The 17,664-nt window shown below is 36.2% G+C and overlaps 1 protein-coding gene across 1 annotated transcript in view; it reads right to left on the reverse strand.

Annotated features, from left to right (window-relative positions):
* LOC145671755 (alpha-amylase A-like) overlaps positions 1-14,604 on the reverse strand; it is a 56,712-nt gene extending 42,108 nt beyond the window's left edge. The window contains exons 1-2 of the mRNA XM_081740961.1: positions 14,437-14,604; positions 9,821-9,966 (exon numbers count right to left, since the gene is read on the reverse strand). Coding sequence (XP_081597087.1) covers positions 9,821-9,966; positions 14,437-14,604 — 314 coding nt within the window. The remainder of the gene's footprint in view (positions 1-9,820; positions 9,967-14,436) is intronic.
* Between the last annotated feature and the right edge of the window lie 3,060 nt (positions 14,605-17,664).

The following is a 17,664-nucleotide window of genomic DNA, read 5'->3' on the forward strand; positions in this document are numbered from 1 at the left end:
TCGTGCTTCCTATGAGAATTGTTGCATATACTTTCATAGATATCCTCAATATGCTTGTTACGACTGTGATGTTGACGACTAAGGTTTTTCTTTCCATTGTTACATGTAAAGATAACATACCGGTACATATGTAATTATGTTAAAAGTAAAGTAAAGTAAAAAAATAAAGTAGAATAAAAAATAAAGTAACAATGTAAAGTAAACCATCGTGTATGTTCAAAGTAAAAGATGTTAAAAGTAAAGCTTTAGAAAAACTTGTATAGTGATGTATAATGTACCACAACACAATAAAGATTTCGTGTTTATCAAGTATACAGCATACCGTACCTTACATATGATCAAAACAGTGTTTTATACACTTTACATAAATTCCATGTCAAAATAACTCCATACGTTGAGTAACTTGGACCTTATGTAACAAATACATAAGATGTCAAAGTAGCTCCGGGGCTATTTTGACTGGTATTTCATAATTTCTTCCCGCCAAAACTTACTTGTAGAGACTTAGGTTTAGTAGTGGATGTGATAGCCTAGATACCTATTGTTATGATGAGAATAGTATCATTCACTGGTTGCAGAAAGTGTCCCGTGTACACATCTAAACTACTCCAAAATCTGTCAAAGTAGCCCCGTTTTACGGTATTGGCCAGAAAAGTTCGGATTTCGGGAGTTTAAAGAAGTCATATCTCGGGAACCATAAGTCATAGGGAGATAATATTTTGAGATTTTTTTTTTCAATTTTGAGCCCTCCATTTTGAGCATGTGTCCGTAAAACAATATACTGCAGAACGTTTTAACAGAACTCTTAAACAAAACATGTGGAAGAAACTTACAAGGGAACCTTCCGAAAATGATAGTTGCAGTGAAAGATGTGGCCTATGCCAATTAAAAGAGCTGTAACAGAGATGAGCATTCCCCCAAAAATTAGCTGCCCATAGCAATAGGTTCAAGAAATATAAGGGGTGGAAGTTCGGGAAACAGCAAGGTTGGACAAGGGGGGAAAGTGCAAATTCCGCAAAAAAGGGGGACATGGCAAAATACCAGTGGCGGCTGGTACTATATGTTGCATAGTTGTGCAACCGGATATTTTTTTTAATACTAAAAATATTTTTAAGCGTTAAAGTAGTGTATCAGTAAAAAATAAACCTTTGCTCTTGAGCGCAAAACAGTATTGATGCATTTCTGAAAAAAGTCAATTAAAAAACGGAAAGAAAGAGAGAGATTTACCTTTCCAGTGGCAGCGAACGTTGCCACTGGAAGCAGTAACATTGAGCATATGGCAGCGAGCTCCTATCTCTTAACATGGGGAAGTGGATTTATTCTTGCAACGCTCCTATCTTCCCGTATTGGTCCCTTACGGTTGCATTTTTTCCGCAACTGGTCAGCTTCTGTAATAGTTACGAATTCCTCCGCTTAGCAGCGCTTGACTCAATTGATAGGGTGAGGAAGATACAGACGCGTGGAAGAAAGAAGTTATTCACAAAACATAAACTCGCAAAAAACAAATATAAGTGGTGGTAGCAGGGACGGATCCAGGCTGAAAGTTTGGGGGGCGGTCGTTCGAAGTCAATAGATTTTATTTAACATTTATAATCCAAAGGTGAAAATTCTTGAGATAAGATTTATTTTTAAAAAAATCCTATTCTGGGGGGGGGGGGTCAATCGAGTCTCCAAGAAGAAAATGTCTTACTACTGGTCTAATTCCTACCTCTGTGTCTTTCGTGTACATGATTCTGTGTTCGATTTCCGGCGGAGAGCATAAATCATTCACTTTCAATACTCATCTGTCTTCTTTAGCCTAATTTGCTGGAATGTTAAACTATTTTTTTTTCATTTTCAAAGGAAAACATCTTAGATTTCATGCTTCTTTACAGACAAAAAAAAAAAATAAAAAAAATACGTGGTTCCTGAAAATTGACTTTTTGTTCCGTATATTTATACAAAGAAATGCTAACAAAATGTATATTGTCGGAGGAGAGAGATGTTTCTGGACCCTAAAGAAAATAAAGCGGAAAATATTTGCGGTAGCGGTGCTTTCTATTCAGAGAAACTTGGCGAGCAGCATTTCAGATTAGTCAATGAAGTCATAGAAAAATTCAATAAAGTCATAGAAAAATTTGAAGCCCGAAAGATCGAAGAAAGACTTTCCACTCTAAAATAATGCATAGTTTATATAATTAAATAATTTTGTTTAACTGCGTGCATGCAATTTTCTTGCTTTTTTTTTCTTCTTTTCGGATTAACGCCATCATTCATGGCTTACAGCACATACTATATATTCGATTTATCTTGTGTTCAATAACATGAGTGTAGAGGTTTTGTATATAAATAGTGTATAAACGTACATTGATAGTGGTTGTTTGAAAAAAAAGGAAATAGCTTTTATATTAAATTAATATTAGAGAAATAATTTAATCAATAATATACAAATAGAGGTTAAAAGACTTTCCTCTTCATATTTCCTGAATATTTCTTGGATAAGACTCAAGAATGCTGGGGGAGGGGAACACTTGCGCGTACCTACATACCTTTGATATTGCAACATTGCAATCGGTGCTTGTAGAGACTACGAGCCGCTACTGCAAAATACAATGCTAAGTAATGTATAGAAAGAGACTTGCCACAATAAGGAACAAATGGAGGCCACCAGTGGAGTTAACAGTGTTGCCAACTGCAATAAAAGAACATGTTTTGCAAAGAGCACTATATGTAGTGAGTGCAATATTCAGTGTCATGTAGAACATAAGATATGATGTGTATAATCAGTGGTACAAACTAACAAAAGAGAATAGAAAAAAACAGAAGTACGAAAAATACGGAAAGGACGAAGTTGGCCATAATGCGCCACATTTGATCACGAGCTGTGCATATTAGAATGAACAAAACAAGAAGCACCAACTATGCAGGAAATCGACGTACCTAGAGTCGAAAAGAAAAACGAGTTCCAAAGTTGGCAGCACTGACCATGAAAATCCAGACAATTCTAATATAGTTAGGCCACTCGCTTCACAAAAAGAAAATTCCAGCAAGAGGCATTAGCCTTCGCATCATTTGTATATGCTCGTCCACATTGTACGTGCAATTGTTCGATGAGACAATGGTCCAAACAGAAGATACATTTGCAGTGGGCACAGCGGAATACTGCCAATCCGTCACACATGGTACAATGATCGCCTGTGAATGTCTCGAAACAGTACTCTAGAGGTGTCGGAACCTTTGGTGGTCTTTCTATCACATATCCACACCAGTAGAAAGTAAACATAATCAAAGGCTTGATCTGCTGTGTGTTGCTGTCTGCAGTACCGCCTATATGATGTATTCAGTGTGTCCCACCTCACTCTGGGACTGAAATAGTTTCAAAGCGAAAAAAAAATGTAACACATCCAGTTGTGCAGGAATGTACCCATGTCAGCGGGCGAGAAACTTCTGTGAGACGCAAGTGCCCCCAAGTCCCCCATCATAGGGTCCCAGGGGCCAACTTCAAACTTTCAAATAGCACCATCGGTCGAGTTATATTTCTTTCGATAAATCATGGAATATGCAACAACGCATATCAGAAATATTTACTATATGGGATTTCAAAATGGCCGCCAAAAATATCTGTTCGGTAACAAGAACAACGTGCATTTTTGGCGGCCATTTTGAAATCCGTGCTTCATATTGCAAATGTTTCTTATAGGCGGTGTTGTATCTATCCAGGGAAATATCATCCGCCCCCTGTTCCCATTCGAAATGTTGCGGTTGACCCCTCGAGCCTTATGATGGGGACCCTGGGGACTTGTTTCTTACAAAGTTTTCTTGGCCCTCGACATGAGTACATTCCTGTGTAAATGGATTTGCAACATCTCTTTTCGCTTCGCAGCAATTTGAGATCACAATGTTCGATGCCATGTTAAGACACAACATATATTTGTGGCGGCCATTTTGAAAAACATGCTTCATATAGCAAATGTTTCCTATATGTGTTGCACATTCCATGATCTATCGAGAGAGGTACCACTCGGTCGCTATTGCCATTTGAAAGTTTGAAGTTGGCTCCTGGGGCCCTATGATGGGGATCCTGGGGGTACTTGCTTCTCACAGACTTTTATCATCCCCTGACATAGGTACATTCCTGCACAACTGGATCCGTCACATTTTTGTTCGTTTCTCAAATCTTTCAGGTCACAAAGTTTGGTGGGACACTCTGTATATTCCCACATACGATCCAACCATGACATAATGTTTACTTCTATTATAGGTTGTTGGCTCAACCCAACCATTTCATGTTCCCCGACTTGGCATTGCCTCAATCACTCTAGCATTGATGCATTCCGAGTGATGCCTGTTGCCGGAATTTTTTTTTTTGTGAAGCGAGTGGCCTAACTATATTAGAATTGTCTGGATTTTCATGGTCAGTGCTGCCAACTTTGGAACTCGTTTTTCTTTTCGACTCTAGGTACGTCGGTTTCCTGCATAGTCGATGCTTCTTGTTTTGTTCATTCTAATATGCACAGCTCGTGATCAAATGTGGCGCATTATGGCCAACTTCGTCTTTTCCGTATTTTTCGTACTTCTGTTTTTTCTATTTTCTTTTGTTAGATTGTACCACTGATTATACACGCCATATCTTATGTTCTACATGACACTGAATATTGCACTCAATTCATATAGTGCTCTTTGCAAAACATATTCTTTTATTGCAGTTGGCAACACTGTTAACCCTACTGGTGGCCTCCATTTGTTCCCTATTGTGGCAAGTCTCTTTCTATACATCACTTGCCAGCATTGTATTTTGCCGTGACCCCCCTTTTTTGCGGAATTTGCACTTTTCCTCCTTGTCCAACCTTGCTGTTTCTCGAACTTCCAGCCCTTATATTTCTTGAACCTATTGCTATGGGCAGCTAATTTTTTGGGAATGCTCATCTCTGTTACAGCTCTTTCAATTGGCATAGGCCATATCTTTCACAGCAACTATCATTTTCGGAAGGTTCCCTTGTTAGTACCGTACTCGAGGAAATTATGAATGGATAGATATATTACAAGAATTGTGTAATGAGTATAATAATAAAGTACATATAACAATTGGTATAAAACCTGTAAAAGTCCATTAAAAAAAATAATTCTTTTTAAGTTCGTTCAGGGAATGCTCTTGGAGAATTCTCAACTGGTTTCTATTTTAATCAAATATCAAATCCAGGCCACATAAAGCAAAATATTTAGCAACGAAAAAAGACATAATTGGCTGTTTCTAAATTCTGAATCATATATATATATATATATATATATATATATATATATATATATATATATATATATATATATATATGTGTGTGTGTGTGTGTGTGTGTGTGTGTATATATATGAATATATATATATATATATATATATATATATATATATATATATATATATATATATATATATGTATGTATGTGTGTGTGTGTATACAAATAATATCTCATCGCAAGTGCTTATGTAAGATAAGGACACCTACCTCTATCGTATTGAGAGTTAGTAAATATTTCACACATTATCTTCTCTGTCCCAAGTGTCTGTTGTGAAACCAATTTAATTCAATCTCTTAGCCTGTTAATCTTATATTCTGACATAAAATGTTTGAACTAGTGGTGGCCACAAAACTGGTTTTTCGGTTTCTGGTCTCCAGAAAAACCGAAACCGGTTTCTAAAACTAAAAAGACGGTTTTTAGACGAAACCGTTTCAGTTTTTTCCAAAACCACTTTCAGTTTTTCCAAAACTGGTTCTATTTCTGATCAGAATAGTGTTTCGTTGTTCTCCAGAAACCGATTCCGATTTCACATACATATTCTTTTGTGTTTTCCAAAACAGTTTTCACCAAAATCGTTTCGGTGAAAACCGAACCGCTTTTTGGAGAAAAAACGAAACGGGTTTCGGTTAAAAACCGAACCGTTTTTGGAGAAAACTGAAACCAGTTTCGGTGAAAAACGGAACCGGTTTTTGAGAAGACCGAAATGTCGGTTTTTCGGGTTTCGATTTTTCTAGAAACCGGTTTCCGGTTTTTATAAAAACCGGTTACGTCCATCCCTAATTTAAACAGCATTAGAACTGAGAGCTTGTAACGCGAAATGTCTTTTCAACATTGATTGTTGTACGATTGACGCCAATAATGTGCCTAACCAAATATATTGAAAAGATTGGTTTTTACTTTTATAAAGTTTTCAGCAAAAGTTATAGCAGAAAATATTTCTCATTACAAATGTTTAAATATTTTTAGCATTGCATGTCTTGGCCCATGTGATATGTGCTGTACATTAGAAGGGAGACGTTGTAGACCGAAAACTTCCAACAATATTGAATGGTTCGGTGGTCAGAATTGGGAGCTTGACATAACTGAGTTATGTGTTATGTTGCTATCATAATAACGTTCATGAGCACTATAGGTAATCTGAATATATAGACAATAAGTTGCTGAAGAATGTAGTGGATGTTTTCTCCTGCACTAGTATTTATGTACTAGAAATTTGAACGGTAAACATCACTCAAAAGCTCAAAACAAACACATAAGAATTTAAACGATGGATGTAGGTTTAACCTAATTTATACATTAATTGCCGTTGAAATTAACAAAACGTAATTTCAAATACAGGTAGATAGTGCAGCAGATAAATTGGCGAGGTAGAATATGATATTTAGCTAATAAATGGTTTGACTGTAAAGTTTCCTAATATGTCAGCCTCAACAACAATATCTTGGTGTTGAATTCTTGGGCCATGGCTACTTCGATGTAACCCGAAGCATCTTCTTCAAAAGTCCCAATTGTGGTTCATCATCGATCTCGGAGTCGGTGGTTTTGTTCAGAAAGGGTTCACATGGACCTACCTCCTTTGTCTTCTCATCTTCATATTTCGTGAAGGATTGAAGTGTTCGGCGTTGTCATGACGTCAAGTCGTCGCGTACCTCTAGTATCAACAACAAAGTAGGTAAGGATCTATACAATCTCCTTTTCAGATAACTTCAAAGTAGACGAACCTACTTCAGTACAGTAATAAACTTCGGATTTCTTAAATTAATAAAAATAAAACTTCTAATCGAATAGTGTCCCTATTTTAATAGTAGGTGATCGCTATGAGTAGGTGGTCGCTTACTTTAAGAGACTTGCTTATCATAATAATGAGCATCCCGTGGAAGCTTTGTGTCACATATTCGAATTTAAGTACGTATGTTAAGCTTTTTAATATTTGTTGCAAAAGTATTAGTTAGTATTTAAAGAAAAAATAGCCAAGCTCACTTCCTAGAAAGACAGAGATTTTAAAATAATAAACAAGAGTGAAAGTATTGAAATAGAAAATGAAAACAGGAAAATGCAGAGGTGAAGACATAAACTGATGTGTGTATATAAACTGTCTTCAAAACGTTCATTCTAGTGATTCGGATCTCTTTGGACACACTGGTCAGTTTGGTCTCATCAAATCAATTAGTCTTGCCAACCATTCAGTCTGAAAGACGTCGACAGGTCCTACAGGCTGGAAGTGAGCGAAATGGTATTCAGATGTCAAAGTTCAGCATTTTTTATATTGTTATAGAAATTCAGAAAATGCGGAGGTCTTTCGCTGACAGTTCCATGCACTTTAATTAATTTCAGTTTCCATAAGTTTCATGTGATATTTCGGGTCATTTATGTAAATACTAATATTTATCCAAAATGTATAACTCTTTGTACTAGCTAGGTCAAAGATGCACCAATAATCACAGAAAATTCCCTGTAGTACCTATAACACTGGATTGTAAATCTTTTAATTAAAGATCAATCAAAACTTAACTTTCACCGTTTATTGTTTTATACTAAGAGCACAATCTATTTAATCAATATTAAAGTTACGAAAAAGTTTTCTGAACACAATTTAGAATTCAGGAAACATTAATTTTGTCAATCCTTGCATGTAAATACATTTTGGGTATGGATACGCTCCAAGAAAGAAATACTACATCACTTTTATAAGTAATATTGTATATCATATTGAAGGTAGGAGGGTTTGACTTAAACACTAGTTGAATACGTCTCCTTTCAGAGTTATGAGCTGCTGAAAGTACCTTAAAAGTGTAAATACGAAAAGAAATGTGCTCAAGTTTGAAAACTAATGTACTTAACTCTAGCGGCGAGAAAAAAAAACAAAATATAAACGAAATAGTAAACGAATTAGTAAACATTTTAACTACATCTCCATAGTTGCAAATAGTACACTGTAAAAAATCGTTGTGTTATTCGAACGAAATGCCTATGTGTTAACACGATTGTGTTAAAATATAACACAAACAGGTGGTTAGAACAACTCACTCTACATTTGTAATTGTGTGTCAAATGCCGATAGTTGAAATAACACACAGCCTGTGTGTTAAATTAACACAAATATAGAATCTTTGGTGTTGTTTTCTGCGTGATTGCCAAATATGTTGGGCATCTAATTATAAAGGCTTATGAATTGAAGCTACAGACAAACAGAGTAGAAAGAAATACTTAAACAAATCCAGGTATACGCAGAATTTCAACATGCAAACCGCGCGATGTTTTTTCAATTGTTTTACGTAGTGTCTCTGAAGAAATATGTGAACAGCGAGAAACAACGTTGTATTACTGTGTCACTTCTACACTGCACTAGAGCTCACCAAAAATGGCGGAAAACAAGTAGGATCACGATTAAGAGGCAAACATATTATAAGGTAAGAGTTTCCTATCATTCTTGAACAAGACGTTGGTGAAGATTGTGTTTCGCACCATCAAGAAATAAATACTTCATAATAAATGTTGGAGAGGACGACAAAAATTTTCATGAAGATTTTTAATATGAAGTGTTCTCTAGTTTAAAATTCTTATTTTAAAATTAAAATCTTCAGTAAGCGTAAGCGTGCACACCACATGATTTTCCAACACATGGTTTACATCAACACCACACACGGAGTTATTCGACACCGAAATAGGTGTCGTAGTAACACAGAAGTGGAGTCGAACTAACGCCAAAAACAGTGTTAATCTGATCGTCTGACCTTGAATTTTAACACTGGGAGTGTTGAATTAACACCAAAACGGTGTTACTTATACGACTTTCACCTTGAATTATGACACAGATTGTGTGTTGAAATAATAAGAAAATGATGTAGAAGTAACACAGGGACTGTGTTATATTGATATTTGACATAGTGTAATATTAACACAAAATAATTAACACACTGTGTTACTTTCTTCGTGTTGGTGCAACACCGCCACAAGTAACACTCAACACTTTTTTCCACACTATCGACCCTGACACGGTGTCGAATCAACACCGAAAATACTAACACATCCGAATTTAACACCGCTCAATACAGGTTGTGTGCTAAAAACGTAACACACCCCTTGTGTTAAACACCAACACCACGGGGTCTGTATTGAACTAACACGCTGCAACTATTGCCCTGTGTTAAAATTGAGTTCAATTAACACAACCATATTTACTGTGTATAGTACCAATACAATAGATTTTAGAGGAGTAAGTTGCGTCATTGACAGAAATACGTTTGATGATAAACTTCATCTTCTGCAATACTCTGTCTTGATACTGCACAACTCGAAAACATGTATATTTAGATTAATCTGTATTAACACCTCGATACTGTCTCAAACTGCATGACATAGATTCCATAGATTTCATATTATGTTCTGAGAAAGCTGATTTCTCGAACACTGAAGACAATAGTTGTCAATGAAGTTGTTCTTCTAGAAAAGTTTATTAGAAAATTTTTGTTTATTTGAAATAATAAATAATTATCTTCCGAAGTTCTATGTTATAATTTTTGTGCACCCCAAATTCTATCACTACTTACCTGACACCCACAGCATTGCACCTTTTCACCATGTCCTGAAATTCTTGCTCATTGCCTGACCTGGTTACTAAGTTATAAGAAATAGGTTGATAACGCTCATACCAGGGCCTAGTTTCAAGGATTACATTTTCACTTGGAGGAGAGATCTGCATAAAAGTTTTTTTTTAATATATTGTACAGTTACAACCAAAAGTGAGCATATACCACGTATATTTTTCTATTATTAATAACATTCTAACAAATTGACCAAATAAAAGACACTTTTAAACGAGAACAGGGAATTCACTTTCTGTATCACAGATTCATTCAACTCAAAATACTAACAGAAGAAAAAGGAGATATCTAAAATAAAGCTTTGCGTTTATGGTTTACCTAGGTCTGATAGTCCTCTTTTTAAGTAATGAAAAAGAAGTTCTTAAAAGCATCTCTGGTAAAATTTGAATAATGACGTATTTGAATATTCTATCAATATAGTTTGTGAATTTCGTCATTCATCTTTCAACGAAAAGTATATTAGGTTAAAGTGATCAAACTAAGGATGTTATAAAATAGAGGATCTGCACATATGATTCTTCATCCTATTAACTCAATGAAACCAAAAACCAACTGAGAATCGGCTCGTCTGATTGGCTACTCTCGTTTCCACCATGAATATTGTCTCAAAACATTGCGATCTTAGTTTGCCTGGCGGATAGAGTGGGTGTGGCGAAACTGTGAAGTATGGGTGGGTTCACGATTTTCTTGTATACGCAGATTCTCTATTCTATAATACGTATCCTTGGTTCAAACTATTCATTCCTTTATCAAATAATTAATTATTAGAATAATTTTAATATAATACAGCAAATATTTGAATTAGTATAGAAATAAACAACAATGCATCCAATTATTATTAAAATGGGTCAATAATTCTTTGAGTTATAGTTTAAATAAAACAATAATTCCTTTAATAAATTATTTACGTAAACCAGACATTGTTGAAGTAAGAATTCCGTAAAGAAAAAGAGTTTGAAAAGAAGAAAAATATTCTTACAATAATTGTACAACTATTGGAATTTTTACTATTCAAATAAACCAATCATTGAATCAATAATTAGAAATAATTATACAAGTGGACAATACTACTATAAACAATAATTCTAATGCAGTAATAATTATTGACTAATCAATCATTTATCTTTGAATTATTATTCAAGTAAATCAATTATGAATTTAAGTGGAACAAGTTCACTCTGTCTTTAAAACAAACAACTAATTACAAGTAATAATTAATTAATTATCAAAATTTTAAAAATATTTTGCACGTAAAAACCTTCATTGGAAATAGCCTATTATACTAGTGAAAACCACAGCAAAATATGCTCAAATGGTTCTTGATATACCGCAAACGTAGATACATACAGGTCAAATGTTTTTTCTAAAGCCAGCTTAAAACAGAAAATAGTTTTTGCACATAAAAGTGTACATCCTTTAAACATACCATCACGAGGAACAAGGGCCAGAACTGCTAAGCGACGAACTCACTTTCAGTATAATTTCTGTCCATTTATGTATTCTTTTATTATTCACTATTTCAGGTGAAACAAATTTCTTATTACGCCTAAAATAGCAGATTGAAATCTTACCAGTTACTGTATCTGTCATAATTAAATGTGATAATTGGTTTGGCAAAACAAAAATTAGACCAAACGATTCAATATAGTTTTAATTCAAAGTATGTAAGAGGAAGTGACAAAGAAAGGGCCATTATATCAAATAAGACAAAGAAATAAAGCATTAAACATGTTCTACGTATTAAGATTATTCTTCTGTGTATTTTGACGTTATAAAATTTTGTATAAGGAGTGAACAAATAAAACCCATTCGGTACCGTTAGTAGGAAAGGTGGAAGATATAGGATTGCATTCTAATGATCTGTATGCTTGTAGCGTTTAATGTAGTGATCATTCTGAAATGTTTCCTCTCTTTGCAGGAATAAGATTTGAAACATGGCATTCTAACTAACTAACTAACTCTATGGCCTATGGAACCCGGAGGTTCAATGCCGCGTTCACAAAAGCTCTCCACTGACTTCTATCCTTAGCTAACTGCATCCAGTTTCTATTTTGTATTCCAATCTCTGCGAGATCCATCTTAATATTGTCCTCCCATCTGCGCCTAGGTCTTCCTAATGGTCGTTTTCCGATTGGTCTTCCAGTCAACACTTTGAAAGCGTTTCTACTTTCTTCCACTCTAGCTACATGACCCGCCCACCTAAGCCTCCTAGACTTGACGACCCTAACAATGTTGGGTAAACCGTATAAATTATGTAGTTCCTCGTTATGAAGTTTCCGTCATTCCCCATTCCCGTTCCACTTGGATCCGAATATTCATCTCAGGATCTAGTTCTCAAATACTTTCAGTCTATGTTCTTCCCTCAGACTAAGCGACAATGTTTCGCAACCATACAGAACAAGAGGCATGATTATCGTTTTGTATATTTTAAGTTTCAAATTTTTCGACAGAATTCGCGACGACAAGAGATTTTGAACCGAATAGTAACACGAATTCCCTGCTTTTAATCGACATTTAATTTCTTCGTGAATATGATTTTCCTCTGCTAATATTGATCCTAGATATTTGAAACTATCCACTTTATCAAAAGTATTATTTAATATTTTAACGCATCCATAATTTGCTGTATTACGATCCCGACGCACTTCCATGTACTTAGTTTGCTCTGCATTACCATGGCCTTCACTATCCCAAATTCGTCCAGATTGGATTAAGGAGCAATCATCCAGTTCCTGAATGCAGTGCAGAGGGATGTCAACCGGCTGGGGCATGTCGTCCGATGAAGTAAGTATTACTGGTCTTTAGTATCAAAGAACTACGTAGTCTCTTCGTATTTTAGAACAACTTGTGACGAAGGTTTCGTTGGTTAGTTTCAAATAAGAGTCCCTTTCCAGCACCGAGGTTAAATGAAACGTGTTCCTGTACTTTAAGGAATCCAAACCGTCATTACGTGTTAAAGGTTTCCGCCAGAATCCAACCTGATACACTGCGCTAGCCAGTAGACCGGGGGAAAGGGCTAACTTCTAACATATAAAGGTAATCAAAAAAAATTATATTGTTTTTTCACCCACCACCTTCGAAAATCGATATGTCATCTACGACGTACATGGAAGATAAAAAATAGTCCCTATCAGCATCGACGACTTTCTGCCAACGTTCTGGAAGGTCCTAGGTTCCATCGCGGTGAAGTTTGGTGGGCCGTGAAGCGAAGAAGGTATCAAGTTCATATTGCTCCTCTACTAAGGATTTGAACTGGTGTCCTTTAAGGTGATTGTCCAAGAAATGGAACAGGTGATAATCGGACGATGCAGTGTCCGAAGAGTATAGTGGATGAAATAGTGTTTCCCATCCAAGGAGTAGAATGGTGTCCCGGGTCATCCTAGCCACGTGGGGCTTAGCGTCGTCCTGTAACAGGAGGACCCCTTTGCGATTCAGAAGTGTTGCTCCAAGTGTTTTGAGTTTTTCTTGAACATGGCTCAACTGCTGACAGCATACAACTACATTAATGCTCTGATCAGATGGTAGCAGTTCCCAATGGACGATTCCGCGAGCAGTCCACCAAACACGTAGGAGGACCTTCTTCTGGTACAGTGCTGGTTTCGGCTGTTTTGGAACCGGTTCATGAAATGCCAACCAATAATGAAGGCGTCGTGGAGTTGCATACAGAACCCATTTCTCATCACACGTCAACACCTTGTCCAGAAATAGCTCCTTCCTCAGAACAGACAACAAAGAAATACAGATATCTGCTCGCGTTTCCTTCTAACCCAAAGTCAAATCATGTGGAACCCAATCAACCCAACTTGTGGTACTTCTCAAGTTGACGGAGGTGCTGCCGAATGGTTTCTATACTCACCCTGAATTGTAGTTCCAGTTTCTTACATGTCTGGCCACTGTTCGCCTCAATTGCTGTCTGAAGATCTTCATTTTGTATATATATATATATATATATATATATATATATATATATATATATGTGTGTGTGTGTGTGTGTGTGTGTGTTGTTCTTACGGCACACGGTGCGTTTTCGAGTGTTTCGTCATCGTTCTTAAACTTGTTAAACCACCGCTGCAGTGTCCGCGTAGTTACGACACCTCATTAAAGGCCAGACATATCTTCTTCCCCGCTGCAGCTGCGTTTGACTCCAGAATGAACTCGTACAGCATGTATGCCCTTTTAGACGCTCTGTGGAGGTCCCATGTTCACTCTGCCCTTACGCAAGTTCACGGTGTAACTGAATTGCCACAGCCAGCAAGTATGTTGAATATACCCACACCAACAACTGATCTTCGCCTTTTCTCCATTCGCATTCAACTCATGGTGTGAGGGCCAATTCAACACAGACCTCCACAAAAGGGACAGAACTTTCTTGGTTACCGTTCATAGTATATAAATATTGTAGTAGTTTCTGCAATTTTAGATCCACAAATAACTTATTGATTGTTATTATTATTTATTGCAAACGTGTATCTATATGTAAATTTTTCTTTACTGAAAAAAAAAATCACTAAAATAACTTTTGGGAGTTAACTTTACAGAGGCAACTTTTTTTTTAGTCCTACCTGCACACCTCCAAAATCATAGGGTGCCAGAAATCTTTCGCATTCTTCCGCAATGTCCTGCCATCTCCATTCAAATAGATGTACAATTGGCTTTGTATTATTGTTTGGAGGAGTTTTCTGCGATTTTCCACTCAGCACTAACAGCACTAAAGCTATAAGAAATTTCATATTCACAAATGATTTTGAATTATTGACAGCTAAATTTCTGTAAGACAAATATGTGAAGAATATATGCAATGCATCTGATCCAGTCCGTTAATCATAAATATTAGTAGAGATATTGAAATACATGAAAAGTTCTGAATCAATATTCACTTTGCTGAATCAATAGGCATTATGTACACTTGTTACTATGCTAAACCTCATTTTTCCGCAATTCCATTTCTTATTTTTCACATAAAGAAGATAATTGTCTTATAATTACAGAGACTGCAGAATTTTCTTTCGTCAATATTTTTTTACAATGACATTCGCACATGCTGCATCTGTGCCAATATGTAATAAAGTGTTGTTTCGTTATTGGTTACAGAGTATTAGCAGATGTCGGAAACATTGTCAGTAGTTTGAAACACCTATGTTATGATCATCATTTATTTATTCAACAAATATTGGGAGCAGCCTGAAAAAAAAAATCACATAGAATATTTAGCGATCAACGATAATGAAATAGAAGTACTGTGTTTAACAGGCATGTGCGGCGATTAGGGGGCAAAGGGGGGCAGTTTCCCCCCACTTTTTTAAAATTACATATTAATGAATATAGTTTCATTTGGAAATATAAAGTTTTGTATGTATTATTGGTTCATAGAATAAAAATGGTGCCTTAAAATATTTGTCGTTCCATGAGTACGTATTGATTGTCTTCCCGTGGGATTAAGAAAGCTACAGGAATTGCGTTTGAACTGCCACTAAAAATGGCCCAAAAATTAACCGATTGGAGCGCCACAATTCGAGCGTACTTTCATTTCTTCTTGCAAGGGCTCGATATGTTAGTCAGCCGCTCTGGAACTAATTGATATAACTCTGGATCGAACTAATATTTCGTTCTCGAGCTACAGCTATCAAATTTTGGGTTCGGACCAGGCCCGTACTCAGCCCGAAAATGTAGAGGGGGCCCGATGGAACTTAGGGGGCCCGATCCAAAAAATATTAGTTCATCCCATATTATAGTTCATTTGCAAACTTACCGTGAAAATTTTAGAGGGGGCCAGTAAAAATTTAGGGGGGACCCGGTCCCCCCTAGACTCCCCTGGATACGGGCCTGATTCGGACTTAGTCAAACTTTCGAAACGAATCAAAAGTTGAAACTTTTAAAGGAACAAACCTGTTAAATGTTCAGTATATGCAGTGTATACTCATAAGAAATGTCAAAATTAGCGAAGAAAGATTTTCAATTTCATAATCGGAAAACCCGTTAATATTGTTGCGAGAATGCGCTATTTTACTTTAGTTTTCTCGAATACGTAAAAAATAGCCTTTACAACTGTCAACGCTGCAAACCAACATGCAGTTTGTGTCCCAATCGATAAACATTGATACGTACTAAACATTTACATTAAGAATTACGGCTATTAATTCTTTTATATATATTCCTCGCTATTGAATTAAGCAATTTCCATTTTAAAAAAAAACATTACATTGTGGTCATTGAAACAATTACTAAAATTCAATGTTACGATTTGTCTCATTGGTTTTATTCTTAAAATATTTCCGTGGACTTCTGTCACAAAAATCTTGTCTCTAGCATTCTTACTTCAAAAAATATACGCGATCAAAGTTTGGGTTAAATTTCTTTTGGGACACTCTATAGTATCTTTTAATTTACATATATTTTGTCTGTAATTTTTAAAGAAAATTGTGTAACAGTTTAATACTTCAAATCAAGAATTAAATTAATACTTAGTTTCATTGATGTTTGTAATAAAATCATTTAATAACGGGATCCCACAATACAGAGTCATTTCGGAAAGTGCGATATTAACATTTTAGATGGGATTAAATAGGGTATCCGTGTAACGTGGGTTCCTGTCACCACGGCATGGCGCGTCCTCAGGTTGCGGTTCGAGGAGACCTCTAGATATAGAGGTTAGCTGCGAATATACTAAAAGCAGTCGCGGACAGACGACTAGGAGTGGTCCTCCAGCTTGGGGATTTGGGTAAGGCTAACACCCTCATCCTGTAAAAAAAAAAAGGTACTTGTTCAGAAACATTCACAAAAGCCTCGGACAAGGACTGATAACTTGGCACGACCTCAGCAAAAGAAAATGGACATGTGATTTGGAACATGGAATATTAGAAGTCTTTATAGGGCAGGAGCGTTAAAATCCGTAACGAGTGAGTTCCAGAAATACAGGATGGACCTAGTAAGAGTTCAGGAAGTTAGGTGGGAAGGAAATGGAATTCCGGAAATTTTACGTTCTTTTACGGGGAAGGAAGTAAAAATCACCAGTTAGGAACAGGGTTTTTCGTTCACAAACGAATATTACCAGCAATTAAACGGCTTGAATTTGTTACTGACAGACTTTCTTTTATTACTCTTAAGGGACGGTGGTGTGATATTATTGTTTTAAATGTACATGCCCAACTGAAGATAAGGATGACGATATAAAAGACAGTTTTTACGAAGAAGTGGAACGGATATTCGATCAACTCCCGCAATACCATATGAAAATTCTAATAGGGGATTTCAATGCGAAGGTAGGACGAGAGGATATTTTCAAACCGATTATAGGAAACGGAAGTCTGCATAAGGAAAGTAATGACAACGGTGTTAGACTCGTGAACTTTGCAACATCCAAAAACCTAATCGTGAAGAGTACAAAATTCCCACATCGAGATGTTCATAAATACTCTTGGACATCACCAGACGGAAAAACATAATCAAATTGATCACGTTTTAGTAGATAGAAGAAGGCATTCTACCATAACTGATGTCCGGTCGTTTAGAGGGGCTGATTGTGGCACTGATCACTACCTGGTAGTAGCGATAATATGAGAGAGATTATCGTTGAATAAAGGTAATATTCTATGTCCGAGAACGGAGAGATTTAATTTAAAGAAATTAGAAGAGAGCCAGGTAAGAGAGGAATACCAGATTGAAGTTTCGAATAGATTCTCGGTTTTAGAAGATTCGGAGTGCACTAGGGTGAAACTTGGATTGAAATTAGAGATAGCATATTGTACCGTCAGCAATAGATAAATTGGCACATGCGGAAATACGTAGGAACA

Source organism: Thermobia domestica, chromosome 15 (assembly GCF_964235325.1).
Source record: "Thermobia domestica chromosome 15, izTheDome1.hap1.1, whole genome shotgun sequence".
NCBI classification, from domain to species: Eukaryota; Metazoa; Arthropoda; class Insecta; order Zygentoma; family Lepismatidae; genus Thermobia; species Thermobia domestica.